At 40.1% G+C, this 27,423-nt stretch overlaps 1 protein-coding gene and 1 long non-coding RNA gene across 3 annotated transcripts in view; one reads left to right on the forward strand and one right to left on the reverse strand.

Annotated features, from left to right (window-relative positions):
* The window catches only part of clmpb (CXADR like membrane protein b), a 97,268-nt gene extending 70,184 nt beyond the window's left edge, over positions 1-27,084 (forward strand). For both annotated transcript variants that reach the window (XM_034294596.1, XM_034294598.1), the window contains exons 2-7: positions 9,490-9,647; positions 16,515-16,716; positions 20,382-20,549; positions 22,461-22,583; positions 23,082-23,223; positions 24,015-27,084. In XM_034294596.1, the coding sequence (XP_034150487.1) occupies positions 9,490-9,647; positions 16,515-16,716; positions 20,382-20,549; positions 22,461-22,583; positions 23,082-23,223; positions 24,015-24,363 (1,142 nt within the window). In that variant the 3' untranslated portion in view covers positions 24,364-27,084. The remainder of the gene's footprint in view (positions 1-9,489; positions 9,648-16,514; positions 16,717-20,381; positions 20,550-22,460; positions 22,584-23,081; positions 23,224-24,014) is intronic.
* LOC109616369 lies at positions 1,872-16,266 on the reverse strand. Its single transcript, XR_002197494.2, has 4 exons — positions 16,104-16,266; positions 15,318-15,367; positions 14,984-15,106; positions 1,872-2,113 (listed from the first exon to the last, which is right to left on the reverse strand). It is a non-coding gene; the product is annotated as an uncharacterized LOC109616369 (long non-coding RNA).
* Positions 27,085-27,423: the final 339 nt, after the last annotated feature.

The following is a 27,423-nucleotide window of genomic DNA, read 5'->3' on the forward strand; positions in this document are numbered from 1 at the left end:
CATATCTACAATCAAATCCATGTTATCTTACTTGATACTCATAATCGGATGGACTTGTGACTGCATAACCCAAAAGTGCATTTGAAATGCCGGTAAAGCCTACAACTCAAGTGGGCATTACTATGCAATCACTCAAAGCACATCTCAGAGCCCATCTCTGAGTAAGTTGCTATTGCTTTATGGATTCACACATTGCGCAAAGCGAATAAATTATCCAGACAGCTGAAAATGCACATGATTTAGCCCTATTCAATTAGCAGCAAAATATAATTGAGTAACGCACGGCTGGAGTGGAGCTGTGTCTTGGTCTCTAAGATAATGAGAGGGAGGGAAAACAGCACTTGTTCTAATCCAATCGTGGCTGCCCACTCGACCTAGGCCCACCCATTTCTTTACAGAGGAAATAGCCAACTTAGTTTTGAGAGCATTAAGTTAAATCAGGTTATTCATAACTGCAGCTGAAGAGAGAACCTAGGACAGTATTGTTGATCTCCTGGAACAGGGTTGGTCAGCTCTGTATTGTATAGTTTAACAAAGTACAATCCTTCAGCATTTATTTTGTGAGAGAGCCTGGCATCTCACAAAATGAGTTAACATATTTAAAGAAAGATTTTGGAGAACGTCCTTTCTAACTGGGTTTTAATTAAAACATAAGCAATGACTATAAGTGGTTTCTTCATGTTGGCTCTCTTTTAGGTTCTCTGTGCCTTGGTTTTACTGAGCAACATAAAGATGGAGGGAGGAAGTGGGACAAAGGTGAAGTCCTACATATTTTGCACTCTGGAGCTCTGTTCATTTACAGTACATTAATGGCTTTACGGCTGATAGAACATCTCAGAAAATCTTAGCACTTGTGCATACAAGAGAATGTCAACAGAAGTAGGATCTGGAAAATATATGCTGGTTTCAGTGACATGGCATTTGAAAAAAGTTGTAATTAGCTTTAAAAAACTGTTCAGGTAATATGTGAAACATTTTGGGAGGAAGTTATTGTCATAAAACAAATTTAGCATCATTTGTTTTTACTCGTTTCAATAAGAAATGTGTTTTGGGTGAAAACTTACCACAGGTCCGTACATTATTCAAAGCTTAGTGGAATTTCATCTCCCATTCCTTTTTCCCACAGATCCTTTACCATTTTTCTTTTCCACTGTAATTCTTAGGTATTATATATTCCTTCTTTCCATCCACATGCTCTAGACAAGCTTAGGAATCCATAATGCAGACCAATGTGAACACAACGCTCCAGATTTTATGCTCCAGCTTACTTTGCATGCTTGAAGATGTCCTGATTTTTAATAGTAATGTAAGTGGCGTGAAAAATGTCAAAAAAACAGGTGTTGGTTTCTGGGCTTGATGCAAACAATTCAGTGGATGATTATGGGTACTTCATTAATTCAAGGAGCAGTGGAACCACAAACATCTTTGATTCCATGGGAGGAAAATACTCAGAACTTACACCAAAAAATAAGGAAGTGCTTGTGACGTGTGAAATTATATGTTAGGGTGTGATCAGTAGGAGTGTATTATGGATTTACCCCTTTCAGAAGAGCTAATTAAAAAGAGCTTGATTAAGAGAGTTTATAAATAAACAAGTGTTTCTGAGGACTTTGACCAGGGTTGTTTTTATAGGGTGTCAGTTTGCATAATATCTCTAAGTCCAACTCTTGTCTAGGGAGCCATCAGAGATGTGAAAGGATTTCAGGGTTTCAACTTTGGAAAGCCTCTGAAATAGCTATAAAATAGAGAGCATATGCTTTCCCTCTGTCAGAGCCAATCTCCTTGACTTCTCTGTTTCCCTGTGAAGAAAACATTTGTATAATTACCATTTGCCAGTGCTAAAGAAAGTGAAAACAAGTTGTGATGCTAGGTTTATTTTGGTGATCTTTTTAAAACGTTGAGCTGCACCTTTAACTATTTCACCAATTGGTGTTATCTTAATGTGTCCCCAGCTTAACTAAAACTGTCTGTAGGTCATACCAAAAAGAACAGTAAAATGCAGTAGGCTTTGTAAAAGGAGGAAGCATTACGATGTGTGTTCTCAGCCCAGTGTTCTTTGAATGATTATTCCCATCCATCCGCTCCTTTCATTCTCTCCTCTTGCCAGATGAGCCTGTCAGTGGCACAAGATAAAAGTTTAGTGTAGAGTGGCAGTGTTGAGAGATGAATGTCGCAGTCACCTCTCTTGTTGTCTCAGCTGATACCTTGTGCGGAGCTACTGAGTCATATGCAATTTGAAACTCCATATGCCCTACTACTGCTATATTCTAATTTAAACATCTTTGCGAAGAGCCAGTGATTTACTGTTAGCATGAGATAGGCCTTGTTTTTCATTATGCAAATAAGGGAGTATGAAAACACATTTCTGAGAGAGCATATTTTCACATAAAGCATACAGCACTCATATCAGCACTCATATACTGTTCCTATATATATATACACATACACACTCTGTCAAAAACATGTCTGTTGGATATGGTTCTGCATTCGCCACATTTACATGTAACAAAGGTACGCTTAAAGCCACCAAATTATGGTCAGAATCTCTTTGCCAGGCTGCAATATATTTAGCAGAAAATAGTGGGCATTGTGCCTTTTCCTCTCCTTTTCCTTATTTTTTTCTATCTTTTTTCTCCCCTGATCTCTTCAGCTTTTAGAGCCAGAGTTTGGGAGCTTTAGTGGTGCCAAGGCCCAAACTAATGTGCTGACTGGGATGTGGAGCTTGACTTGGGAAATATGAAATATCCGGGGCCGCTGCCTGCTTGCCTCCATCCCAGTGGCTGCTCTATAATAAGATTGCAGGGTTCTGTGGGGAGACAGATTTACTGGAGCACAACTCCCCCTAGGGCATTTTCATAGAAATTGGTGCCTACTTTACAGTTGCCCCAGCTCTTTCTCACTCTCTCCGTTTCCCTCTAAGCTTTGCCTGCTCCCCTTTTTTGAATTATAATACATTTCGTCCTCACCTTTCTTTGCTTGGGTAAAGACGGAGCTTTGCCAGAAATGAGAGTGTGCAGCCAAATTGATCACAGGGAGGAGAGTAATGTATAATCGACCTGGTGCCCTTGAAGAGTTCCTCAATGAGCTTGACACCTTGAAAAGATACATTTCCTGATGTTGGCTCACCACTCATACTGGGCAAGTTCAACCTTCCAGTATCTATTGATTCATTTCCACATCTTCCCTTTCATTCTGTCTTCATAGTACATAACTCTTTCCCACTAACAAAGTATCCAACAGTCTTGACATCAGCACTTTACTAGGTTGTGTTTCCCTTCTAGTCTCCCAGCAATCCTTCTCTGGGTCACTACTTTGTCTCTCTGATCAGTACTTTCTTTCTGATAACTACCTGCAACCTCAACCCTATTTACTCAGCCCTATCTACATGATAATGTGCATTTGCAAATCTTCGTTCTCATCCTCTCCCACTACGTTTGTATACTATCATCACTCCTTTCCACAAGATCCTTCTCCCTGCTGTCAATGGATTCTAGATCATTGACCTGATTCTCCTACTTTTCCACCTCCTATGGATGTCACAGTCTGATTTACTTCTGGCCCTTCTCACCTGCTGTCTGACTTAGCAATTCAGTGAAACCTCACAGAATTGGGCCGCAGGCATCTAAGCAAAAATGTGAGAAAACAAAAAGTCAGAAGGATCTATCATCTTTTTCCTCCCGTCTGTCTCCCTTCTCTTCTGCCTGTAACCCTAGGAAAACCCATTGCCACCTTCTCTTCCACCTTAACAATCCACAACATTCCCCTTGCTCCTCCCCCTTTTTTGTATGTTTTTGTCAATTTCTACAACATTTACTCAATATATAGAGCCCAATCACCCCACATACAAAGAAACAACTTACAAATTGACCCCTTTCTCCCTCTGTCTCCACATTGTCTTCCAACTCCTTGGCTCCTCCAGCCTCCTAGGCTCCACCCCCTCCATGCTTTTCCAAACCATCTCTAGAGACCTTCTCCCAGGCCTCATCAATGCATCTCTGACCACTGGCTGTTTGAAGATGCCTAAAGTCTTTCCCCTCCTCAAGAAACCAACGCAATACAGACCTGACATTAAACACATCCTTTCTGTTTTCTTTCCAAAGTATTTGAGTGTGCTGTCTATAACCAGCTCTCTTGTTATCTCTTTCTGATTCTCCCTTGAGTCTAGCCAATCAGGCTTCAAAATGGGTTACTCAACTGACATGGCTTTCCTCTGTGTCATGGAGGTTCTTCGTGCTGGTGAAGCTCCTTCTCTCGACCTAATCAGGGCTGTGGCTCAGGGTCTACACATTGTTTGATTGCATCCTATTTCACAGATTATTAGGCTTGGGTGGCATTAAGAGGATCTGTGCCTGCAACAAATGCTCTCACTACTAGTATATGTCAAGGCTCCATGGTTGGTCCTCTCTTTTTTCCTCTTCAAACAAGTCATTCGGCTGTGTCATATCCTTTAAAAAAAATCCTAGAATTTCCATGGGGATGACCATCAATACATTTTCGTCATACTCCATTCTGACAGGCAGGTGGGTGACTCTTCATCCCGAGCCTGGGAAGTCCCTGATCCAGTTGCATAGCAATGGGTCCACTCCTAGGGCCCTCTATTTACTCCATTGACCTCTATTTACTACAGTATGTATAAAGATGTGCATTTATTCATGCATCAAACATAAAGGAAACGTAAACACTAATGTGTGTTACTCACATTGATTATTAGGCACACAAAGGGCTCCAAAAATGATGTGCCTGCTATGATCGTGATGTTGTTGTCTCACCTAACTATCTAACAACTGATGCATTCGTGTAAGTCGCAATCTTTAGACTTTTATGTAAAATGAGAAAAGGAGGTAAAGGGATGATTGGGTGATTTTCTGGTCAAATCTGATCCAGAAATGATTAGCACAATATTGCATAACACTCCCTAAATCAGGGGTACTCCTAGAAATTCTTGTAAGGGTTTCTTTCTGCACAATATTGACCACAAACACTCTGCCAACACAATCTGTTGATGGAACACTCAGTATTCCATTGGCTACCAATCAACCCAGACCCAAAGAGTTTAACCTAACTGAAGCTGTATCGGATCACTTTGAAAGGGAAAGTGACAAAAAGTGTGGCAGAATTTACCACAGACCACTTTAAGTAATTAAACAACAGTTTACAATTGCAAACTGCTTCAGTTTTGCTTTCCAAGGGAGGTCACAAAAAATACAGAGTTGCTGTGAAAGACATTTTATTAGTTCTTTGTGTATATTTAAATGTTATGTAATGTTAACATTAACTACAATATTGTATGTGATACATTTCAGTCACAGGTACAAAATTATACTTTTAGTGTCATCTATGGCAAGATACGTAAATAGCATCCTGTGAGCAGTGGATGGCAATTTCAGTTCCCACACGTGCACCATTAATTCTAGGTCATGGATTATGTTGATATCGTTTCGGGCTGGTTCTAATTCTCGAGCTAACAAGGTGAAAAAACTGTCGTCATGGCCCTGAGCAAGACGGTTCACACTGATTTCTCCCAGGTTGCTGCTGTAAATATGAATGTGTTCTTAGCATTCTTAAATGGTAAAATAACAGTAAAAAGTTTTAACATCCAGATGTGGGACAACCAGAATATTTTGTGGGACACTTGTGGAACTGTTGCCAGAGTAGACTGACATCACTGAATGAGCCCATTTTAGCGCACATACGATTCCATACTGTTTAAGCCTTGAGCATAAGGCCTAGGAATAAGGCCTTCTACAGCATTTTGGTTCTTTTTCATACATACCAGAGACATATACACAGGCTGGTACGCACTGTTGTTTGTAGTATGTGTACACATGTGTTTGTGAGAGGTACAAAATAAATGGTGCAGGCCTCATTCTCCATTGGCTTACACTGTTATAACTCTAGAAGTGTGTGAGTGGATTTCTTTAGATTTAGTTTACAGTATATATATATACTGTGTATACACACATTATGGCATTATGCATCTTGCACTTTAGTCTGCACCCTAAGCTGCTCCTTGGGGGCTCTTAAATACCTCCCCTGGCAAGGTCCCAATGGGAGGATACTTGCACTACATCATAAAATGATTTCCAGGGGCAAACTACGTGCTGTTTGGAGCTGTTGGTCATCTAATAGCCATGTTATTTCTCTCATCACTCTTCTCTTTTTTTTTTTGTAGATACTGTATATACAGCTCCGGGAAAAAATTAAGAGACCACTGTACCTTTTACTTTCCTTTTCAAAAAAGTCGAAAAGGATGGTTTTGAGTGAGGAACGGAAGGGTTAAAATTAAGAGACAACTGCAAATTGAACGCTTCTGTTCCTCACTCAAAACCATCCTTTTCGACTTTTTTGGAAAGGAAAGTAAAAGGTGCAGTGGTCTCTTATTTTTGTCCTGAGCTGTATAAGTATCTTTTGTTTATAATAGTATTATATAAGTAGTTTAAATTTAGCATTTTAAAATTCACACTTTATTTTGAGAGTCCAAATTTCAGTCTGTAGATGTTTTATAGATAGTTAGTTGAAAATGTGTTTATAATATTACAATTCTGTTGATACACAACTGCTTGGTAAGGTTAAGTTCTGAAAAATGTGTAGGATTATTATTACTACCAGTCTCCAATCAAACTACACAATGGCCGTAACAGGGCTACAAAAACTAGCTAGTTTTCAGGTGCACAGGCTTATGCCAATCCCCAAACCCCCACAGGTAAGTATTTTTATCCAAGTGTCTTACCTTTTGGTTAGGATGAAGGTTAAGGTCAGGGCAAGGGTTAGCGTTAGTCGATAGTTAGTTAAAATTTTACTAATCATCAGTAGATGATCTGTAGAGCATTTACAGAATCCCTTTTGGGACTCTCAAAGCAAAAGGGTTTGCTGCCTGGCTAACGTTAGCCTAATAGCGGTTACTAGCTCTTTGTTAGCTAGGCAGAGTGTCAGAATCATGAAGAAAGACATGAAGACATTCATAGAGTAGAGATGTTAGCTCCTCTGAACATTGTTGTGTGCCGCTGTACAGCGCCACTGCAAAATTGTCTAGTCTGTCGTTTCATGCTTTCCCTGTCAAAGTTCTGAAAGAAGTTGCTGATCAACATCTGGTGAGACAACTCCACCATTGGCAAAGGCTTTAAGGTCTGTGACAAGCATTTTCTTCCTAAAAATGTCTGTGTTGCTTTAGTAAGGGGGGCATGCCACTTATTTTCCAGTGGAAAAAGTATGTTCTAAAGTCAGAGCTGAGTATGACGGTGCAATTGATGAAGGGGATGTTATCGATATAGACTGTGCCCAAGACCATGACAACTGTGCAGTAATGGAGCCAGTAGATATTGACTTAGCTGTTGATTTGGCACGTTCTGAAAAGGAGAAAAAGCACAGTGCAAATGTCAGAATTAGTAGAGAGCTGGAAGAGATTACTGTCAGAAGTTGTTTTTGTCTGCAGGATCAGATAAGGAGAGATTCTACATTAGGTAGGTTGATGAATCTAAACCAACCAACACATATGTTGTCAGTAGTTCATAATATGAAGCCAGCAACTGCCAAGCTTGAGTGCTTAAAGGGTTAGGGTGCTTTAATCAAGCAGCGGAGGAATAAGGAAGTTACTCATCCATCCAAGTACTTGCTAAAACAGGGTTGTTCACCATGGAAATAATTATTTGGTCATTTACTCTGGTGGTCTTCTTTGGTCTACCAGGTTGTTTGCTATTACTGAGTTTGCCAGTGCAAATTTTCTTCATAATGAACTGGTTGATTTTGGCACACCTAATGTTTTGGTAATGTCTAATGAATATATAGTCACTGACAGCTTGACTTGCATTGACACACCTTTGGTCCTGATATTGTCAGACATAAGTACCAGTCTCCACATTTGAAGCCTAGAATCCTGACTAGACATTCAAACCTCTTTTGTTAAAGTATGAAGAATCTGTTTGTTTTGGCAGATGTTCTGTGGGATTGTGGAGCCTCCACATTGTTTTCCCTGTGCTTGGTCAACCAGGTGGAAGAAGTTGTATGTTGTGATGAGCATTCCGAGTCATTTTGGTGAGCTCATTTGGTTCGTTTTTAAGTAGGTTAAAATAATGTTAAAGCGTGAAATGCATGGTCAAACATGATAAGACAGTTACTTTAAACTAGCGGGTGGCACTGAAATATTGTCCCACATACAGAACAGCGTGTCTATTTAAAGTTTTAGCTTCAAGGTCAGTGCCTGCAAACATCATTGATACAAGAGAAAATATGGCTCAAATGTTGAGAAAGTTTGCTTAACCACTGGCATCTGCGCAAACATAGTAAACGTTGCAGATCAAGACGATACCTGACAATTCCAGCTGCAACTCTGCTGACCATTCCTCCACCCGGGTTGTCCCTGTCCTTGTCCATCTGGTCATGCTTCTGACCTGGATTAGGTTTTATAGACGCTTGACACAGCCCACATGGATTTATTAATTATTACAATTTGTACAAAATGTCCACCTGGCACAGCCAGAAGAGATCTGGTTAACCCTCCAAGCCTGGTTCCTCTCTAGGTGACTTCCTACACTGTGGCCCTTTTAGGGAGTTTTTCCTAGCCACTGTGCTTCAACACTTTTGTTGCTTGCTCCTTGGGGTTTCAGGCTGGGTGTTTTGTAAAAGTACTTTGTGACAACTGCAGATTGTTCTGTCTCTGTTCACTCTCTCTATAGTGATGCTGACTATGTTGATGGTCTCTGTTCACTCCCTCTATTGTGCTGCTGACTATGTTGATGGTCTCTGTTCACTCTCTCTATAGTGCTGCTGACTATGATGATGGTCTCTGTTCACTCCCTCTATAGTGCTGCTGACTATGTTGATGGTCTCTGTTCACTCTCTCTATAGTGCTGCTGACTATGTTGATGGTCTCTGTTCACTCTCTCTATAGTGCTGCTGACTATGTTGATGGTCTCTGTTCACTCCCTCTATAGTGCTGCTGACTATGTTGATGGTCTCTGTTCACTCTCTCTATAGTGCTGCTGACTATGTTGATGGTCTCTGTTCACTCTCTCTATAGTGCTGCTGACTATGTTGATGGTCTCTGTTCACTCCCTATATTGTGCTGCTGACTATGATGATGGTCTCTGTTCACTCCCTATATTGTGCTGCTGACTATGTTGATGGTCTCTGTTCACTCTCTCTATAGTGCTGCTGACTATGATGATGGTCTCTGTTCACTCCCTCTATAGTGCTGCTGACTATGTTGATGGTCTCTGTTCACTCTCTCTATAGTGCTGCTGACTATGTTGATGGTCTCTGTTCACTCTCTCTATAGTGCTGCTGACTATGTTGATGGTCTCTGTTCACTCCCTCTATAGTGCTGCTGACTATGTTGATGGTCTCTGTTCACTCTCTCTATAGTGCTGCTGACTATGTTGATGGTCTCTGTTCACTCCCTCTATTGTGCTGCTGACTATGATGATGGTCTCTGTTCACTCTCACTATAGTGCTGCTGACTATGTTGATGGTCTCTGTTCACTCTCTCTATAGTGCTGCTGACTATGTTGATGGTCAGTGCCCAGACAGAAATGAAGAAAGTCGTTGGAGATAATGCCACCCTGCCGTGCCACCATCAATTCTGGCAGTCCAATGCGCAGTCGCTTGACATCGAGTGGCTACTGCAGAAGCCCAGCTCAAAGCAGAGAGTGGTAAGGAAGCTGCTCTCTCACTCTCCCTTTGTATCGTGTCTTTCATTTTTCCTAATTTTCTCTCTGTCTCTCAATCTCTGTGTGGTGCTATGTAGAACTCTACAGTATGTAGATGTATTCCGGGGAAATTGTTCAGCCAAGAACCAACAATTAAGTTCTGCTTGGAACCCAATATGATGGGTGCTTCCAAACACCCTTCAATTCTTGAAAGAAAAGTACATAGAACAATAATTAATGTGCTACATAGGTTTTACAAAAAATAAATGTCAGTCACTTTTCTAACAGTTCTAATTCCCCAACAGTGCTTGTCAGAAGACCATACTTGAGGTTTAGGAATGGCAAAGAACTGCAGATTTGTGAGTGAAGTTACTCATTAATTAAAATGCACAGGCAACCAGCACTGTTGTTTGGTTAGAAATGTTTCTATATGTAGCCTAGTAGTTAAAGCAATTTTTTCTATTTACCTACTTAATTTAACCAACGCAACTTAGGGTTCACCTACATTTGCACCTGCACTAATTCATTTGAATATTTTTTTCTACTATACATATGATTTCCGCTAAACCAACATATGGAATATGTCTATGAACTTATTATGTAAGATAAAAAAATTGGTTCTGACTAAATAAAGATTTAATGAAACAAAGCTCCCTTAAAATTAGTGACTACATGTACCACTGCTGTAGTAGTTTCTCAAAGGCACATATACACACAACATGATGTTCCTCAAATGTCTTAATTCTTCCACATCACAGCTATTTTTTAACTTCCCTTTTCGAATCGATCATGCCTCCATTGTTTTTCTAGAACTCTGTTTTTTTCATAACCTTTTTAAGATTCCCTGAAGTGTTGTACTATCGACAGATGCAGTAGTAAGCATATTACTCTGACTGGATGTCCGCTTGAGACACAGTTACTAAATAAAGCCTTTACATCACATCAGCAGTAAAAAGTATACCAAAACCTTTCAGTCTATGACAATTGAGTTAGTCCACCAATACTGCCAGCGGTAAATAGAATAAAAATTGATCCAACCTTTTCCTTACCTTGAATCATATACCCAATTCTAAACATGCCCCTTAATATAATTACATATCTTGTAAATTGCATAATATCTTAGAGTATGTCTTTCTGTGTAGATTTGTCCCTGTCTTTATCTACATGAAATACAGTATGTAATAACAATGTATGGAAAGACAAAATCTTAACAGGCCTCATCCAAAGAAAGATTTTTCAGTCTTTTGGAAGTCATTCTCTTTGGATGTTTTTATCTTTTGATTAGCAGTGACAGATTTGGTTTTGCGAGAAAAGAGAAGGGAGCGATGGGGAAGAGAGAACTAAGGTTAAGCTTTGATTCTGAAGGGGCATTCCCATGAATGCTTCACAGGGAGATAACATTGGAGATGCAATTATTTGAAATCTATTGTCTGAAAATTTGATTAGGAATGAGAACGTGATTGTGGGGAATGAAAATATTTTGGATTCTATTTCAAAGGAAAGCAGTGTGTAGCCCCTCTCTTTTACTGTGTAGAAAGCGATTTCATTGTAGGACACACCTTTGAAAACATACAGTTTATCAACTTGGACAATTTGGTAAGGTTACTGTGTGCACGTTTGCAAGTGACAGAGAATGTTATAGATTTTCCTTCTTTGTTTACTAGGTCTAATTAAGTGTGCTAGCACACTCATGTACTGGGATTGGTGTTGCAAGAGGTCCCAGGTTCAATCTTCAGCTTGTTTCTTATAGTTATTAATGGGGCTTGCAGTGCAAGAGTTCTCAGTTTCAATCTTCAATATATTACTGGTGCTTGCATGGCAAGAATCACATGTTTAAACCCAAAAGATTATGACCACCTGCTGTTAGTCCTCTGCGTAAACTGCACCGACTCGCTGGGGCATGGACTCTACAAGACACCTGAAGGTGCCCTGTCGTATCTGACACCGAGACATTCGCAGCAGATCCTTCAAGCCCTGTAAGTTGCAAGGTGGAGCCACCATGGATCTGACATGTTGGTCCAGTACATCCCACAGATGCTCAATCTGATTGAGATTTGGGGAATTTGGAAGCCAGGGCAACAACATGAACTCATCATCATGTTCCTCAAACGTGTCCCAATGTGTCCAGTGTGGCAGGGCGCATTATCATACTAAACGAGGCCACTGTCATCAGGGAATACCATTTCCATGAAGGGGTGTACCTGGTCTCCAACAATGTTTAGGTAGGTGGCACATGTCAAATTGATGTCCAGGTACTGTAAATGCCCAGACCCAGGGTATCCCAGCAGAACATTGCCCAGAGCATCACACTCCCTCCACCGGCTTGTCGTTTTCCCACAGTGCATCCTGGTAACATCACTTCCCCAGATAAACACCGCTCACCTGTGTGTTGTGACCAGCGTAGGAATTTCATGAGAGCCATGGCCGTCGTTGCCCTTCCCTCTGGCCGTGATGCCCCGAAAATCATTATAAGCCCTACAGGCACCATGGCCTTTTCGCTCCTACTACTGTAAAAATATTGTGGTCAGCAATAGTTTGTTTGTAGTTTACAACTGAGAATAACCACAAAAACGGTAAGCAACTATATCCAGGTAAGCAAGCTAGCTAGTTATCGATAGATAGTTGACTTATATTAGTTCTTAACTGAATCAAACCTCTCTGTTTTGGAAGGTGCATTCATGAGCAATTAGGAAGTGGGAAAGTTCCGACCTCCGAGTGGGAGAACATCGGATAATACACCTGAACGCTTTCTGAGAGCTCTGAGAAGTAACATTAGGTTTGACATCACTAGACATGGTAGCATTTGTGGTGAAAAATAAATAAATAACCAAAATGACTTGCTCCGCGCACAAATAAGTCACTACATTTGTTTATTTAGGTCGTACTCATTAGCACAGGTGATTGCTTTTGTGTAAATGAGATAATGTTAGCCTTCTGGGTAGCTAGCTTTAACGTTACTTCACTGTCAATACCATTGACTGTTTGGTGTCGACATGTGAACACTCCCACCTAAACATATCAAATAAAACAAATTCCAGAATCAATAAAATATTTCAGGGAGGGGTAAATGTAATTTCAAGGATTAAAACATAATAATTGTACTTTTTATGTGGAAAAACCATATCAGTTATAATAAGTTATTATTGAAAGGATGATATTAAAAAAGTGAATAATGTATGTTTTTATATTCTGTGTGTTTTTTCTTATCAACAATTGAAGTTGTTTGTTTGTAAACTCTGTAAAATTTCACTCAATGGCCTTTGTGCCCTGGCATGTGGCCTTTGAGCCCTAAACATTTTTGTGACACTGAAGGCCAAATGGCCTTGCCCCTAAAATTACGAAGATTTCAAGCCTGGTTGTGACACATTCCTCCTGTAACTATCATTAGCATTTTCTGTGACTTGTGCCACGGTGGACCTTCTGTTGGTTTGGACCAGACAGGATAGCCTTCATTGCCCTCGTGTATCGATGTGCCTTGGGAGCCTAACACCCTGTTGCCGGTTTGTGGTTTGTTCCTCCTTGAACCACTGTCGGCACTGTTGACTGGGAGCACCCCGCAAGCCTTGTCGTTTCCAAGATGTTCTGATCCAGTCGTCTGGCCATAACAATTTGGTCGCTCAGGTCTTTACTCCTGCCCATTTCTCCTGCATCCAACACGTTGACTACGAGAACTGATTGTTTGCTTACCATCTAATCTACCCAGACCTTGACATGTGCCCTTGCTAGGAGATGATCAATGAAAACTGAGTTTCAATATTTGCTTTATTCCCATTTGTAGAGTGGCTTGAAAATGTACCAATGTATTGCCAAAAACTTTTGTTCCAACTATAAAACAAATCACAGAACCTGTACTTATTAAGTTTAATTCTAGTTATCATTGGGAATGACACCATTAATGCTAGTGACGCTGGTTAAACTAAACAAAGGCCCGCAATAGAAAGTGTTGCCACCTCGAGATTTGAACACGGATCGCCCACATGAAAGGTTGTTTCGTTAACCACTACACCACGGTTGTCAATATAGCCTCTTGTCTCCTGAACAAATCCTTTTTTGCTACTGGCCGTTTTAATAGTTAATTGGCCATTCATGAATTACATTGATACAGTTAAACTGACTAACTTTCTTACTAAGTTTACCTCCACCACAAATAGCGGCTATGTATTTCTTTTGCCACTGGCCATTTTAACAGTGTATTAGCCAGTAATAAGCTTTACCAGTATCTACTAACTTACTAGAATAGTCATAAGAATTGAGCATTTGCTAGAGAGTCTGCCAAAGCTATTTAATTTCATGGCATAACAACATATTTTTTTCTTTCATGGCAAAAACAACATACTTCATGAATTACATTTATACAATAACTATCAATAAAGGCGACCATAACAATTTTTTTCATTGAGTGAAAAGACCAGAGAACCGTGGAATCTACCAGAAATAATTAATAAATGTTGTTGCTCTCAATAGATTCAAAGTAAGGTCTTCCACATGAATGGCACTGTCTTTAACCACTACGCCACAGCATTACATATTTCAGCAGTCGCTAGACTCCACTGAGAATTGTGTTAAACTGACAAACGTTTCTTATTAAGTTTACCTCCACCATAAATAGCATCTATGAACTGTATTGCTTTTGCCACTGGCCGTTTTAACAGCTTATTAGCCAGTAACAGGCTTACTAGTATCTACTAACTTCCTAGGAATAATCATAAGAATTGAGCAATTGCTAGCAAGACTGAAGATGAACTATTCCATGCCAGAAACAGTCGCAATATAACCGTATACAGTTTCAGCCAGCAAAGTTTTCGTCTACCCGGAATAACTCATAATGTGTACTTCACTTTGCCTGCGAGGAGATACAAACTCGGGACCTGTAGTTCACAAGTCCACTTCTCTAACCACTACGCTATTTAACAACGGGTAGACAGTAAGAGACATTCGCTCTTCTTACAGCTAATAAATGTTTTAGCTGTAATTAAGAGAAAAAGTATGTCATGTCTTCCTCAGTTCCTAAGCTTTTCAAAACTGGCACGGGCCATCTGGGGTTAGGAATGGAAGGTAGACAGGTTTTGTAAGTGTTGCATTATTGTTATATAGATATAAGTTCATCAGCAGGCTGGCTAGAGGTAAGAGTATTGGGCTGGTGCCTGAAAGGTAGCTGGTTGCAAAATCTGCAGCAATCAAGTAAAGTACTCTGAACAAGGCCCTTAACCCTGTTTATTCCTGTAAGTTGCTGTCCATAAGGGTGTTTGAAAATGACTACATTTGATGTAAATATAGTGTATATTAGCCTACAGTATACTAGATTACTATGTGTCAGTATGACTGTCACGTATCCTTACTTCACACGTGCGTGTCATGTCACCTCATCTTCCATGCCCAGGGTGATCCCCAGTGCTGGGTTTTTGAGGCCGTGTTTCCAGGGTCCTGCTCTGCTTAGTTTGTTTCAGAGTTGCAGTTCTCATCTGAACAACACACAGACACACACAGGTTAGAGCCTTCAGATTGAGCACACTGGGAAACATATTCTCTCTGCCCTTTATATTTGAAGAACGAATTCACTTCACTGCACCTGTCAATATTTCTTCACTGCATCGTCAATATTTCTTCACTGCACATATCAATATTTGTTCACTGCACCATATTTCTCTTCTTGAACAAGTAGCGAAACTCTACCTCAGAAGGTGGTGCCTCGGGAGCGGCTTGACAGATGACCTGCTATTCTCCTGATTAAAGCAGAAACCATGGTTACTTCACGATAACAGGTTTTCCTGGTCGTGAGGCAACAAAGCATCCTCAAAACATCACACTACCATCACCACTACCACTGTTGATATGAGGTTAAAAACTCCAGTAAACAAGACACCAGGCAAGCCTAGTTCAGCCAGCCTGTGATTAGAAGGAATTAATGTTATTGCTGGATTCAACCACTGCGTGCATTAAACAGCGGGTGTTGTTGCACGTCTGCAGAGATGTGGTGTCGAGGAAGTAAATATATCTGTTTACTTCCTGCAACTAGTCCCTACATTACCTGTTCACATCCAAACCAACAGGTATATCAGGATTGCGACACTACATTCAACGCGTTAAATTAGAAAGAGATTACTGTAGATGGCTAGTTAATAGCTATACAGTACCTATAATGAAAACAATGAATCTAATCACTCCATGGCTGGTTCGTTTCTTTACAGTGACAGTTGAATAGCCAACCATTACGCTATGTGAACTACACTATGTAAATCGAAATGTTCCTTGTTGGTGCAGTTCGTCCATCGCAATTTAACCGAGAACAGTTTTACTTTAGGCTTACTACAGTATAATGTAGCTACTGAAGCTTGTAGCCAGAGAAGTTCTAGCCTATCCTGAACAAATCGTAATGCCTACTTTGTTTGGTCCCTGGCAATCTGCGTCTCTAACCACTACGCTATTTAACAATGGGTAGTCAGTCAGGCACTCACTCACTCAGTAAGACGTTCGCTCCTCTTGGCCGGCTCTACTTAAAATGTGTATGGGCCAGTAAGTCCAAAAATTCCTCCACAGCAATTTGAGACGGATCAACAATTATAGGCCTAAAAGAAGCGCTTGGTTAAAGCCAATGCACTGGTTGGTTAATTACAGCCATTGCTGGGTAAGGTGTTACAACTAGCTATTAAGTGTATGGGGCGAAATGCTTTTTTCACGCAGAAGTACATAGGAGAACTGTGTGTTGCATACTGTAGATGTTTGTTAACAAAAGCTCCCTGTATTGAATATTAGGTTTTGGTCATAACATTCAGTGTTAAAAAAGTTAAAATCTAAAAGAAATGGGTGGAACTGATAGATCTCTTTTTACCGCTCTTTCAGAATATATTATTGTTTTTCTTTTATTCCCAGATAATCACATTCTTTGGGGGCAATGTGTACACCAACGAGGGGACCGCAGAGGCCAGTCGTCTGTCTTTCGCCGCGGACTACCTGAATGGAGACGCCTCTCTACTCCTCAGTGACCTGCAGCTGACTGACTCTGGAGAATACTACTGCAAAGTGAAGACAGGGGGAAAGTACCACTGGAGCCAGGTCAACCTCATAGTACTGGGTGAGTCTGCTCTCTATCTTGATCTCTCACATACGCTAATCAATGGGGAATTAGCCCGGCACATTTCCTCTGTCATGCTGACTGATCTAATGATTAAATTTGATTCAGACAGAGTTATTTGATTTTCAATTTTCCCTGTTGCTATTGTTTTGTTTCTGTTTGGTCAGTGATAAGGTCTTTGAGATGTGAGGTTGTTGAGGTACAAGGTAAAATACTACTGCATATTTTGTTAATGTCTGAAAATGGCTAATATTGTGAGTTGACCTTCCCAGCTTGAAACAGGTGATACGGAATAATCTTTTTTTAAACATCAGGGAAAATCTTTGCTACCATGACACATTTTCTGTCATCAAAAATATTTGTTATACTCAGTTTTTAATTATTAAGGATCAAAGAAAGTTCTGGGCCATCATTCAATTTGCATAAATATGATGTCAAAACCAGTTAGGCTACTTTAACATTTTCTCCTAGTTATTGGTTGTTTTTAGTTTCCTCAGGAAACAAATGCTTTTACAGAGCTCTTAAATTGCTTATTTTTAGCTCACTCAGTAATAAATATGTCTCTGCATATGAATAGCAACATCATTGAAGGACAAGCAAGTGAGCAGCGGCAATACAACAAAGCTGACTAGTAGTCGAGAAATGTGATATAATTCTCAATGTCACAAAATGCTATTTATTAAAACATTATGGGAGATTAGTTTAACTGGCGGTTATTGGTTCTCTAATGGTCTGTTAATCCTTTCTCACTTTCCTTCCTCTCCTCCATAAAAACATTTCAGTGACATAGCGCCTACATTTTACAAATAGCACTCAGCTTTGCAGTGACACGTTCGATTCTGAGAGATGAACATTAGCATTTTTCCTCTCTCACTCCTGACGTTAAGGTAATGGCTTGGCAATAATGCTGGCGGCTGGTTGAGTCTGGGCCTGTGTGTCCAGTATGTGTGTCCTGTCCTTGCACTAGCTCCTCCTGATGCAGAGAAAGACCCTGGTGAAGCTATAGAAGCCCCAGCATTCTCCTCTGCCCCCTCATTTTATTCCTTACTGAGCGTGTGAGCAACACGTTCACCAGGCCTGTTAGACCAGGAGGGATGGGTGGAAGGACAGAGGGAGATGGAAGGCAACAGAAGCCATTTCATTTTATGTCTTATTCGTTTCCCTTCATCTGCAGACAATAGGGAATTTGATTTTCTTTATTCTCAGATAAATGTTTTTTTTTATGTATGGAGGGAATAAGGAGTGGGAATTGAATGATTTTAGGCAGAGTGGGAAAATAATGTTCACCGTGTGTCCAGAAAGGATCGCTCAGTGAGTATTGAATGAGGGTACAGACAGTTTACCTTCTTCCACGTACTCTGGCTTGGGGCGGCAAGACCCGATTAGCCAACTGGCTCAGAATAATGTGACTAGCAGCAGTAATTCAATAACACAAAATTACTTTGTATATAAATGCACTTTAGAACAATTCTTATGCCTTAAACAGATCAGGAACACTTTCCAGGAGGTAGGCGTGGATGTGCCAAGGACTACTTTAAGCAAAAGAGCATTCCCACTGCACTTGAGAGGGTACTTCACAAGATGCAAACACCTTGTATCAAGAACAGACTGGCCAAACCTGGCTAAAAATTACCTAGAGGAGCCTGTAGAATACTGGAACAAGGTCTTATGGAAAGGTGATTAAAAGACGAACCTGAACAGCAAGAGGAAATGTGTGGACATAAAAGGAATTTCCCATGAAACGAAGTATAACCTGTGAAATGTGATGGAGATAATATTATGGCTTGGACATTTATAGCTGCAACTATAAATTACTCACTTGTCTTCAATGATTTGACTGCCAGTGGCAGCGGCTGGATTCATTTTCAGTTGTACAGACATTTGTTGTCTGCTCTGATATAACCAAGTGCCTTCTATAGTTATTGGGCAGTGCTTCATAGTTCAGCTGGGCAATGACCCCAAAACTGCCACCATAGCTGCCAAGGAGTTTTTATAGTGCAGAAAAGGTTATTGACTGGCCCAGTCAATCACCCGATCTGAGTTTAATTGAGCACTCTTCTCACATGCTGAAGACAACACTGAAGTAAAAAAGGCCCCAAAACAAGCAAGAATGAAGTATGGCTGCAGTACAGTTCGGCTAGTGCTAGTGGAAGACACCCAGTGTCTGGCAATGTCTATGGGTTCCAGACATCAGGCATGCAAAGCATAATCCACCAAGTACGAAACATGACTGCTTTACTGTACATAATGTTAATCTGTACAAACACTTGCGGAACCCAAAAATGCCAGGACATTGTATAAATTGTGCTCTAATGTATTCTTAGTGCTGTGAAACGATTAAAATTATTAATCACATAATCTTCTGTAGTTAATCGCGATTAATTCGCAATTTTAGAATGTGTTAACATTTTGCTGTTACTATACACTTTTCTGTTTAAAAAGCAGTGCATTATGGTAAAGACATACTTTGTTTTATTGCAAACTATGGACAGTGATTGACTTGGAATTAAATACATGCAAGTTGTCAATGCCCTTAATTATGTTTAATATGCATACAATGTCAGTCCATAACTTACCACAATAACTTAATAAATCTAAACAGAATCTCGCCATCTCATATTGTTTTCTTAACGCACCAAGGACAATATCTGCTACGTTAGTCCACTGTATAAAACACATATCAGCCCCTCTTATCTGGACAGCTACATGGTGTGCAGGCATTTTACCCATTGAATCACACCTAAGCTGGTCAAGGTATTGATCCTTTGATGTTTAGGCTGAAATGTGGTTAGAATGGGGTTCAGGTGGATGCCTGTAAACATTAGATTTCCTGAAAGATGTTAGCCACAACCAAATATTTCATGAAGTATGTCTATTAAACGATTCCCAAATTCAACCAAATGCATGAGGTAGGCTACTTGAATAGGTAATGGCATAAGGTAGCCATGATGGCTAGAGATGTCATATACAAATTTAAAATCAGGGTACATCTGTAATTCATGAAGAGCACAGTTGCTTGCTAATTTCACAATGAGAATATGCTTTGGTGGAAACATGAATGCTTAGCTCAGATGAAATAATGACAACTTACAAGCGAAGTGTTTAGCAGGTGGATTCATGCAACAGAGTTAGGGGAGCCATGGCTAGCATTCTCGTTTGATGGGTTTTTGTAATGAGACTGGAGCGCGGGACACAAGGAGAGATATTTCCATTTCCTTGAACAAACTTACGCGTTTTAGGCTGTTGTTAAACTAGTGCAGAATTAACACGATTCACGACATGAATGCAAACTCCAATGATATATTGAAAAACATTTCTGTGAAGCGCTCAAATGAAGTCAACCGCCAACAAAGTTACTGGTAAACAATAAATGCGTGATAGTAGCGTGACCCTGTCAGCTCCAAACTAAAGTGAAGCTCATACTGGATGGCGCCCAGGCATAAAAATAAAAAATGCGTTAACGGCGACAAAAAAAATTATCGGCGTTAAGTATTTTCAATTAATCTATTACCTTTGACAGCCCTAATTATAATTATGAACCTATGATTATGAATCTTTGTATATTATATTAATGAACGATTGTTCATGTTAGGTACCATTCTAATGTTATGTTTAGCACAGTAGTGTTTTTGTAGTGTTCTAAATGTATTACTCTGTTTTAACAGTAAAGCCCTCAAAGCCGCGATGCTGGATGGACGGGAGGCTATTGGAGGGCAGCGACGTTAAACTGAGCTGCAAATCCAGTGACGGCTCAGACCCGATAAACTACAAATGGGAAAAGGTGCTGGATAAGGGAAAGAGTGTTGGGAAACTTCCCCCACTGGCGTTGTTAGGTAAGTGATGTCCACAAGCAAACAAGTTCAACTCATTTCTTCAATGTGTATAATGTGGTCCCAGATGGAATATCAACCCCCCAAAACCAATTCAGAAAATAATCCTGCAACATACTCTTAGAACAATAGCCCTCAAAATGGTTCTCCCTGGAAGCAAAAAAAGTGTTCCTCTACAGGGACAGCTGTGTCCGATCATTAAATGCTATTTTTTGTTTTTGAGTGAACAGCATACTGGGAAATAAACTTAAAGCTTTCCCTTACACAGATCCTTTGTGTAACAAAAGAGATTTTTTTTGATGAATAATGCTGCTGACTATTTCTGGTGCTGTTGGGGAATTTAAGCTGTATTGCTGCTGAAGCTGGTGACATAATCATCATGCCATTCTTTGCGGATCTAAGTTTACTGTAATAAAATGGCCTGAAACTTTTGGTTTGCAAGTTACACCAGGCCTGTATGTCACAATATTACTTTTGACTCTTTGAAAAATACTCTTTTAACAGACTCTCCATTTCAGAAATCACAGTAGACAAGTATCAGATGCACTCTTTTTAGTTATAATGTATCTACTTTTTTATTTGAAACTCACTGTTTTACCAAAGTCCTGTTACTCCAGTGGACATCCTAACATATTTTGGTAACTCATTGAGGCAACAAATTTAAAGATTTACTGTTGCAAACATTTATGCACCTAATTTGGCATTTCCTACATTCCTATCACTCAGTAACATCATGGTTAAATCATAGAATAAGATAATATTTGTAAAGGCTCTATAAAGGTTTCATAATGACACTGTAATATTTTAATTTGCTGGTAAATGCCTCTTTAAAAAAAAAAAAAGTATTTATACTGGGAATTGAGGCTGAGAACTCTATTGTACAGTTGGGCCTTGTATTACAGCTATATATACTGTATCAGTATGTCTGTATGCTTCTTGATATAGACAAGAAGCATAGAGACACTGGAAAAAGCAGTAACAGTTAACAGTACAGTAAAACGGTGTCAAGCACATGAAATGCCTTATAGATACCAAGGCCTCTAACTTGAAGGAGCGTTTCACCTTGGGGGACTCTTGGTGGTTTAACATGATGGTTTACATCATGTTTCAGAGATTTTCTATGTCAGCGAAAAACTTTTACACATTATTGGCCAGAAGGAACGCAGGAATGGGTTTTGCGTGCTAAACAAAACACTATTACATCAGAAAGTGTATCGAAGTAGGAGCCAGTTGTAGTAAAAAAGATGTAGTAATGTTTTCTTTTCTTTTTCACCTCCATGTTATATAGTAGTCATGGTTGTCCTGGATTTATAGAGCCATTGGATATCTTTCTGCAATGTTTCCGATCAATATAAAGATAATGATACATATACAAGGTATCAACATATCTTTTTCCCTTTCCAAAATAGTACTTCTTGGTACTACCTGTTCTAGCCCTGTCTCTCCCCGTCCCCTCAGATGTTTTTTGAAAGCAGATCAGTAGACTTTCTAAATGGATCAGCTGTCTCCATTCTCCAACCCTTAAATACTTACCCTGATGAAGTCCTAGTAGAAGGCAGTTGTGTAGGTGCTGGGCTGGCACTTCTGGCTGCCCGCAGAAGATTCCGGAAGCTGCCAGCTTTCTTTGGGGGCGTTGGTGCAATATTGAATTTATTTATTTATTTATTGACTTATCAATGTGGTCTATATTTATAAGCTTTTCCAATTAAATATTGCTGCAAAAAAATACACTGTTTTCATGGAACAACCTAATAGAGGAAGCTGGGTAATATGATAATGGTTGTTATTTTGGCTCGTGAACCAGTATACCAGCGTTTATGCAGACTGTTTTCCTCTTGGATGAGCAAGACCCTGGATAATTAAATTTTTTTGAGGTTGAGAGGGTTGTTAAATCACAGTTCATCTCTCTTACAGATCTGAAGAATCCTGAGATTGTCACTCTGCGGAACCTTACAAAGGAAAGTACAGGTGTCTACAAGTGCACAGCTAGCAATGACGTGGGTGAAGAGAACTGCATCATTGAGGTCACCATGCAATGTGAGTTGAGAGAGCTGCTCTCTGGCTCCGTGCCGTGTTGCAATGGAGATGGATGACTTTAGTTTCCAACAGGACCTACAAAATTAATTTTCCTTCCCCCCGCTGTCTTCCCCCTCCCAGTAACCTAACACTTGGTATTGTACCGTTTACACAGTGGCCATTGTTGTCTTCGGCCTAGCTCAAACAGCCATGTTTCAATTTCACATAAAGGGTGAAATGACTCACAACAGCAGAAATGGTTTAATGCCGTTATTTTAGATTAGTATGTATCCTTGTATGGAAATAAACCCAATAAACACCACCAAAGCTTGTTATCCACAAATGCAAAGGATGTATCTTTTGGTCCAAAATATATTTTCAAAGTCGTTGTTTATATGAGAAGTAAACATATGTCTGTGTGAATTTGTGTACAGTACAGTATCGACACAGTATGTACAGGTGCATGTGTGGACATTTGCCAGTTCCCTGTTGATGTCACAGACGTGTGATGATCCACAGACGTTCGGGGAATGGGCATGCTGGCAGGTGCTGTGGTGGGCGTGTCCTTTGGTGTTCTCCTGATCATCTTAATTATCTGGCTCGTCTTCCGCAAAAAAGAGAAGAAGAAATATGAGGAAGAGGAGACACCCAATGAGATCAGGTCAGTTAATTTTCTGCTTCCTCTCTAACTATATATCTTACTTGACTTTGCCTACAACTTAAGTACAAGAGCAAAGTAAATCAATACAAGTCCCAGCAAAGTCCTTTTTGGTCCTGAGTCGACTTTTAAAACCTCTGCGACCCAAAGCATCTCCTCTTTCCAGAGCAGGTGTTAAGGTTGCTCCAGGCTGCTCCCTGACCGTGATCCCTGACCGTGAACCCTTCACTTCACGGGTGTCTCGGCGAGTGGGATATGCTGAAAGCACACATTTCACACTACAGACCTTTATGTGTTACAAGACAACATGTATTTGCCCTTACATAAAAAGAGGGTAGACAATGCTCTACTTACAGTGTTCCCTATCGTGGGATAGAGGATGATGTCAACTTTCAAGGATTTCTGCAGATCTTGTTCAATCAAATCCTTTTTATCTTTCCAATAGTGCAGTTTAATGTGGGATGACTGCTTTGTAAATAATGCAGGCACCAAGTGAATTTCCTGTTTACTTGCCATGTTTAGCTACAAAGCAGGTCCTCTGATGGGATGACACTATCAGACTAGGTGACATGTCCTTCTGAGGTGGGGTCAGTGAGGTGACTTTAGACACAGAAAATTAAAACAAACATTGTGTCAGAGCCAGATTATGTCACAGTGTGCAGCATAACCAACACTTATTCTGATTGTACAGTTGTCCCCACTGGCACTCAGCAGAAAGGTTTTCCAGTGTGTGTCTGTTCAAATGACAGGCCAAATGTAAACTTATCTTATGTTGATGTTGCTTCTCCCCACAGGGAGGATGCGGAGGCTCCCAAGGCCAAGCTGGTGAAGCCCAATTCTCTGTCCTCGTCCCGTTCTGGCAGTTCTCGATCCGGGGCCTCTTCAACACAGTCTATGGTGCACAACAGTGTTACCCATGGACACCGCCTTCTTCCCCCAGCCATAGCTGCCCTCAAGGAGAATGGCCAGCCACCTGGCTTTCAACAGTCCCCACCAGCCTACAACACGGTGGTAAGCCCCAACAAGACCCTCGAACCCCCCGGCACTCCCAAATACAACATAAATTCCAGGCACCAGATCATTGGGCCTACTCCCCCCACTCTCATGGTCCCTGCCCAGACCAAGGCCTTTCAAACTGTGTAGGAAAGAAAGGAGAGCCCATCCTTCCTGCAGTTGTGTGTAAGACCTGCCCACTTCCCTTCGCTCTACCCCTTCAGACACAAACTACATGCAACTAGTAAACTGATGTAATTAAAAGAATCATTGATATAAATCCAAAATGTTTAATGAATGCATACTTTAAACAGGGAAAATAAGAAATGCTTGCCCTCTACTGAATAAAAATTAACAAAACGAAGACCTGAGACAGAACTCATTTCAGTTTATGTCTCTCGGCTAAGGCAGAACTTATTTTTAAAAGCATGTGAAGAAATGGAGTGCATAGCGGTGAAGTGGAAGGAATCCAGAGTGGAGCTTTTATTTATTTATCAAATCAAAATGAGGGAATGAATGAATAAGAAGGCATGAGAAAAGAGATACAAAATACCAGGTGCCGATGGAGACATGCAGCTGACGACCTGACCTGAGATCAGGGCATGCTGAAGAAAATGCTAAGAGAGAACAATGTTTCTTTACCACACCACCCATCAGGAAGACACACTGGAGCTTCCAGCCACTGCTACAAACCACACACACCCATAACCAAACGCTTGTGTTCCCTGTAAGGAAGAAACCACTACCCAAATTACCAACTTAAGTTAGTAAGTAAAAACAATTGTGGAGTGATACATGACTTTGAATATACTGGGTATGAATAACTTTATAGCAAGCAGTGCTTAGTATGTGTTTTATTTTACTCCAGCCACCCAAGTCTGAACAGGTCGTGAAAGATGACTGACAGCTGTGTCTCAGCCTGAAGTGCCACAAGGGGTCATCTTTTTAATTTTGTTCTTTGCCTCCACTGTTTTGCAATGCTAATGAAACCAATATTGCATGAATGTGTGTTGAACAATGAGGGTTGCCACTATTATTGGATTTGTCATAGATGGGTCCAGAGACGCACATTACCTTGACATAAGTCTACTTATACTGACAAATGGTCCAAGTAGTATCAATCAGACCCTGTGCAGTTTTAATACTATAGAGTTGTGCCTTTGCAATCCATATCCCCTCTGACAGTAAATTGCTGTCCTTATCTTGAATGCACACGTGGTTTGAATTAGATGTTTAAAACCAGCTTTGGGAATCTACTGTCAAAGCACTGAGACATGGCTATAACAGGTTGTACATCTGTATAATGAGACAACAATCTATGCCACAAATAATGTACATGTACATGATGTTATCCAAGTGTTTTTTGTTCTGTTGGGTTTTTTTTTACACACAGACACACCATGCTGTCATTTAATTTAATTAAGATGGTGGTGTTGGTGGGGGTCAGCCAATGAGGACAGAATGCAGAATACAAAACAAGAAGCTTTGTATTTGGCCAGGGAAGCATATGTGTCTTTAAGGTTGCAGACATGCTGTGTTTATTTTGTTTATGTGACTTGTATATCGCAACTGAATTTAATTCAGTTTCAAAGGCAGCAATCTTATTTTCGCTACTGCCAACAGTATCTCGATACTCAATACATAATTCATACTCATCCACAGCTCTGGAAGCTAGTCTCAAGCTAGCACCTGCCTAGCAATGTTGTCTTTTAATATAACCACGCACCAGTCTATTTGTTTATAAACGGCATCCCATCTCTCACACACACACACACACATTGCATCTTAGCTTTCACAAAAGCTGATGCTCTAAGAGTAACATATGGAAACCAAGGTTAAAGTCATAAGCCCACATTTTCAAGAGAACCTATGAGAGAAATGGGATGTGAGGTATAACAAGACTGATATTGAGCCAGGGTTCTAGGCTTCTCCATTTAAATTCCTTCCATTGCCTAGGAGCTTTAGTGGAATATAGGATGCTTGTTATTCAGCTATCAATTGTTCTAGCTTTTTGATTCGCTTTCCAGCTACTGGAGGTCTCAAGTGGCAAATTCCCTAGTTTATGAACCCTTACATTCCTTCTATCATCTGTGCCAGCTTTGTAGACTGTAAGACTTGCTGTTCTATCCTAATAAACCCTGATAAGCTTTTGTCTGAGCAGAGGTGAACTTAACTAGACTTTTCTCCACTCCAATTTGCAACACAGACGAAATGAGTCTAAAAGTGGCACCACTATGTTATCAACATTCAGACTTCAGTGAAATCATTCATGTTTATGATTATTCTACATTATATCGTAAGAATATGAGTCTTATGTAGCCACAGTGTTTGTGTTCTTTAACAGTTTTTGGGATAAGCAGTTCAGCATGACAGATTGAAGCTGTGTTTGGCCAGCCTCTGGAACAGAGAACATAATGTGTTGTGACATTCTGAACGTTCAGGGGCAAAAGCCCATCTCAGCAAGGAGGAATACCAAGGGAGCTGCATGTCAGAATCCATTAAGAAGAGGAAGGGGATTGCTTTGCTTTGATGTAAACATATACCTGTATATGGTATTTAAACAAGTAATTGTAAATATATCACTGACAGTATTGTTTTCTATTTTGTTTCTTATCAATTAATTTACTGTGCTCATCTTCGGTGAAGCGTTGAGGGTTATGCTCAGTATGTCACAATTTTGTCTGGATGACAGCTCAACACAATATAAAAAAGGGAAATAAACCGTTCTTTAATTTTCAGTTACCTGTCGTCATCTTTGCAGTACAATTTGATTAAAACAATCCATGTAAATATTAAGTAAGAAATGTATATTTTTACGACTTCTCAGTTACTACTATTTCATTTGCAAATAAAACATTCAATAACAAGTTATTAAGCATTACATTTTGTTTTTCTTTCAATCAATGCATATGCAGGTAGTGCATCTCCTGTGTGATGTTGCTCTGGGGTGACTTCATTGAGAGAACTAGCGAGTACCTTTCTTTGTGTTACTAATAGGCTTCAGGATCCCAAGTTTCACTATGACAGAAACGCCAATGGCGCTCTTAGGCTTCAGCATAAAGTTTAACTATTACTCTCCAGGCTGCAGAATGTGACACTTACACCTATCACAAGAAGGTCAAAGAAATCAATTGACAAGTCAGCCTTTTATTGATTGATATTCATAATTTTCCAACTGAAAACGTCCTCCTAGGTCAACAATTTATTAGA

The sequence above is a fragment of the Esox lucius genome, chromosome 1 (genome assembly GCF_011004845.1).
Source record: "Esox lucius isolate fEsoLuc1 chromosome 1, fEsoLuc1.pri, whole genome shotgun sequence".
Lineage (NCBI taxonomy): Eukaryota > Metazoa > Chordata > Actinopteri > Esociformes > Esocidae > Esox > Esox lucius.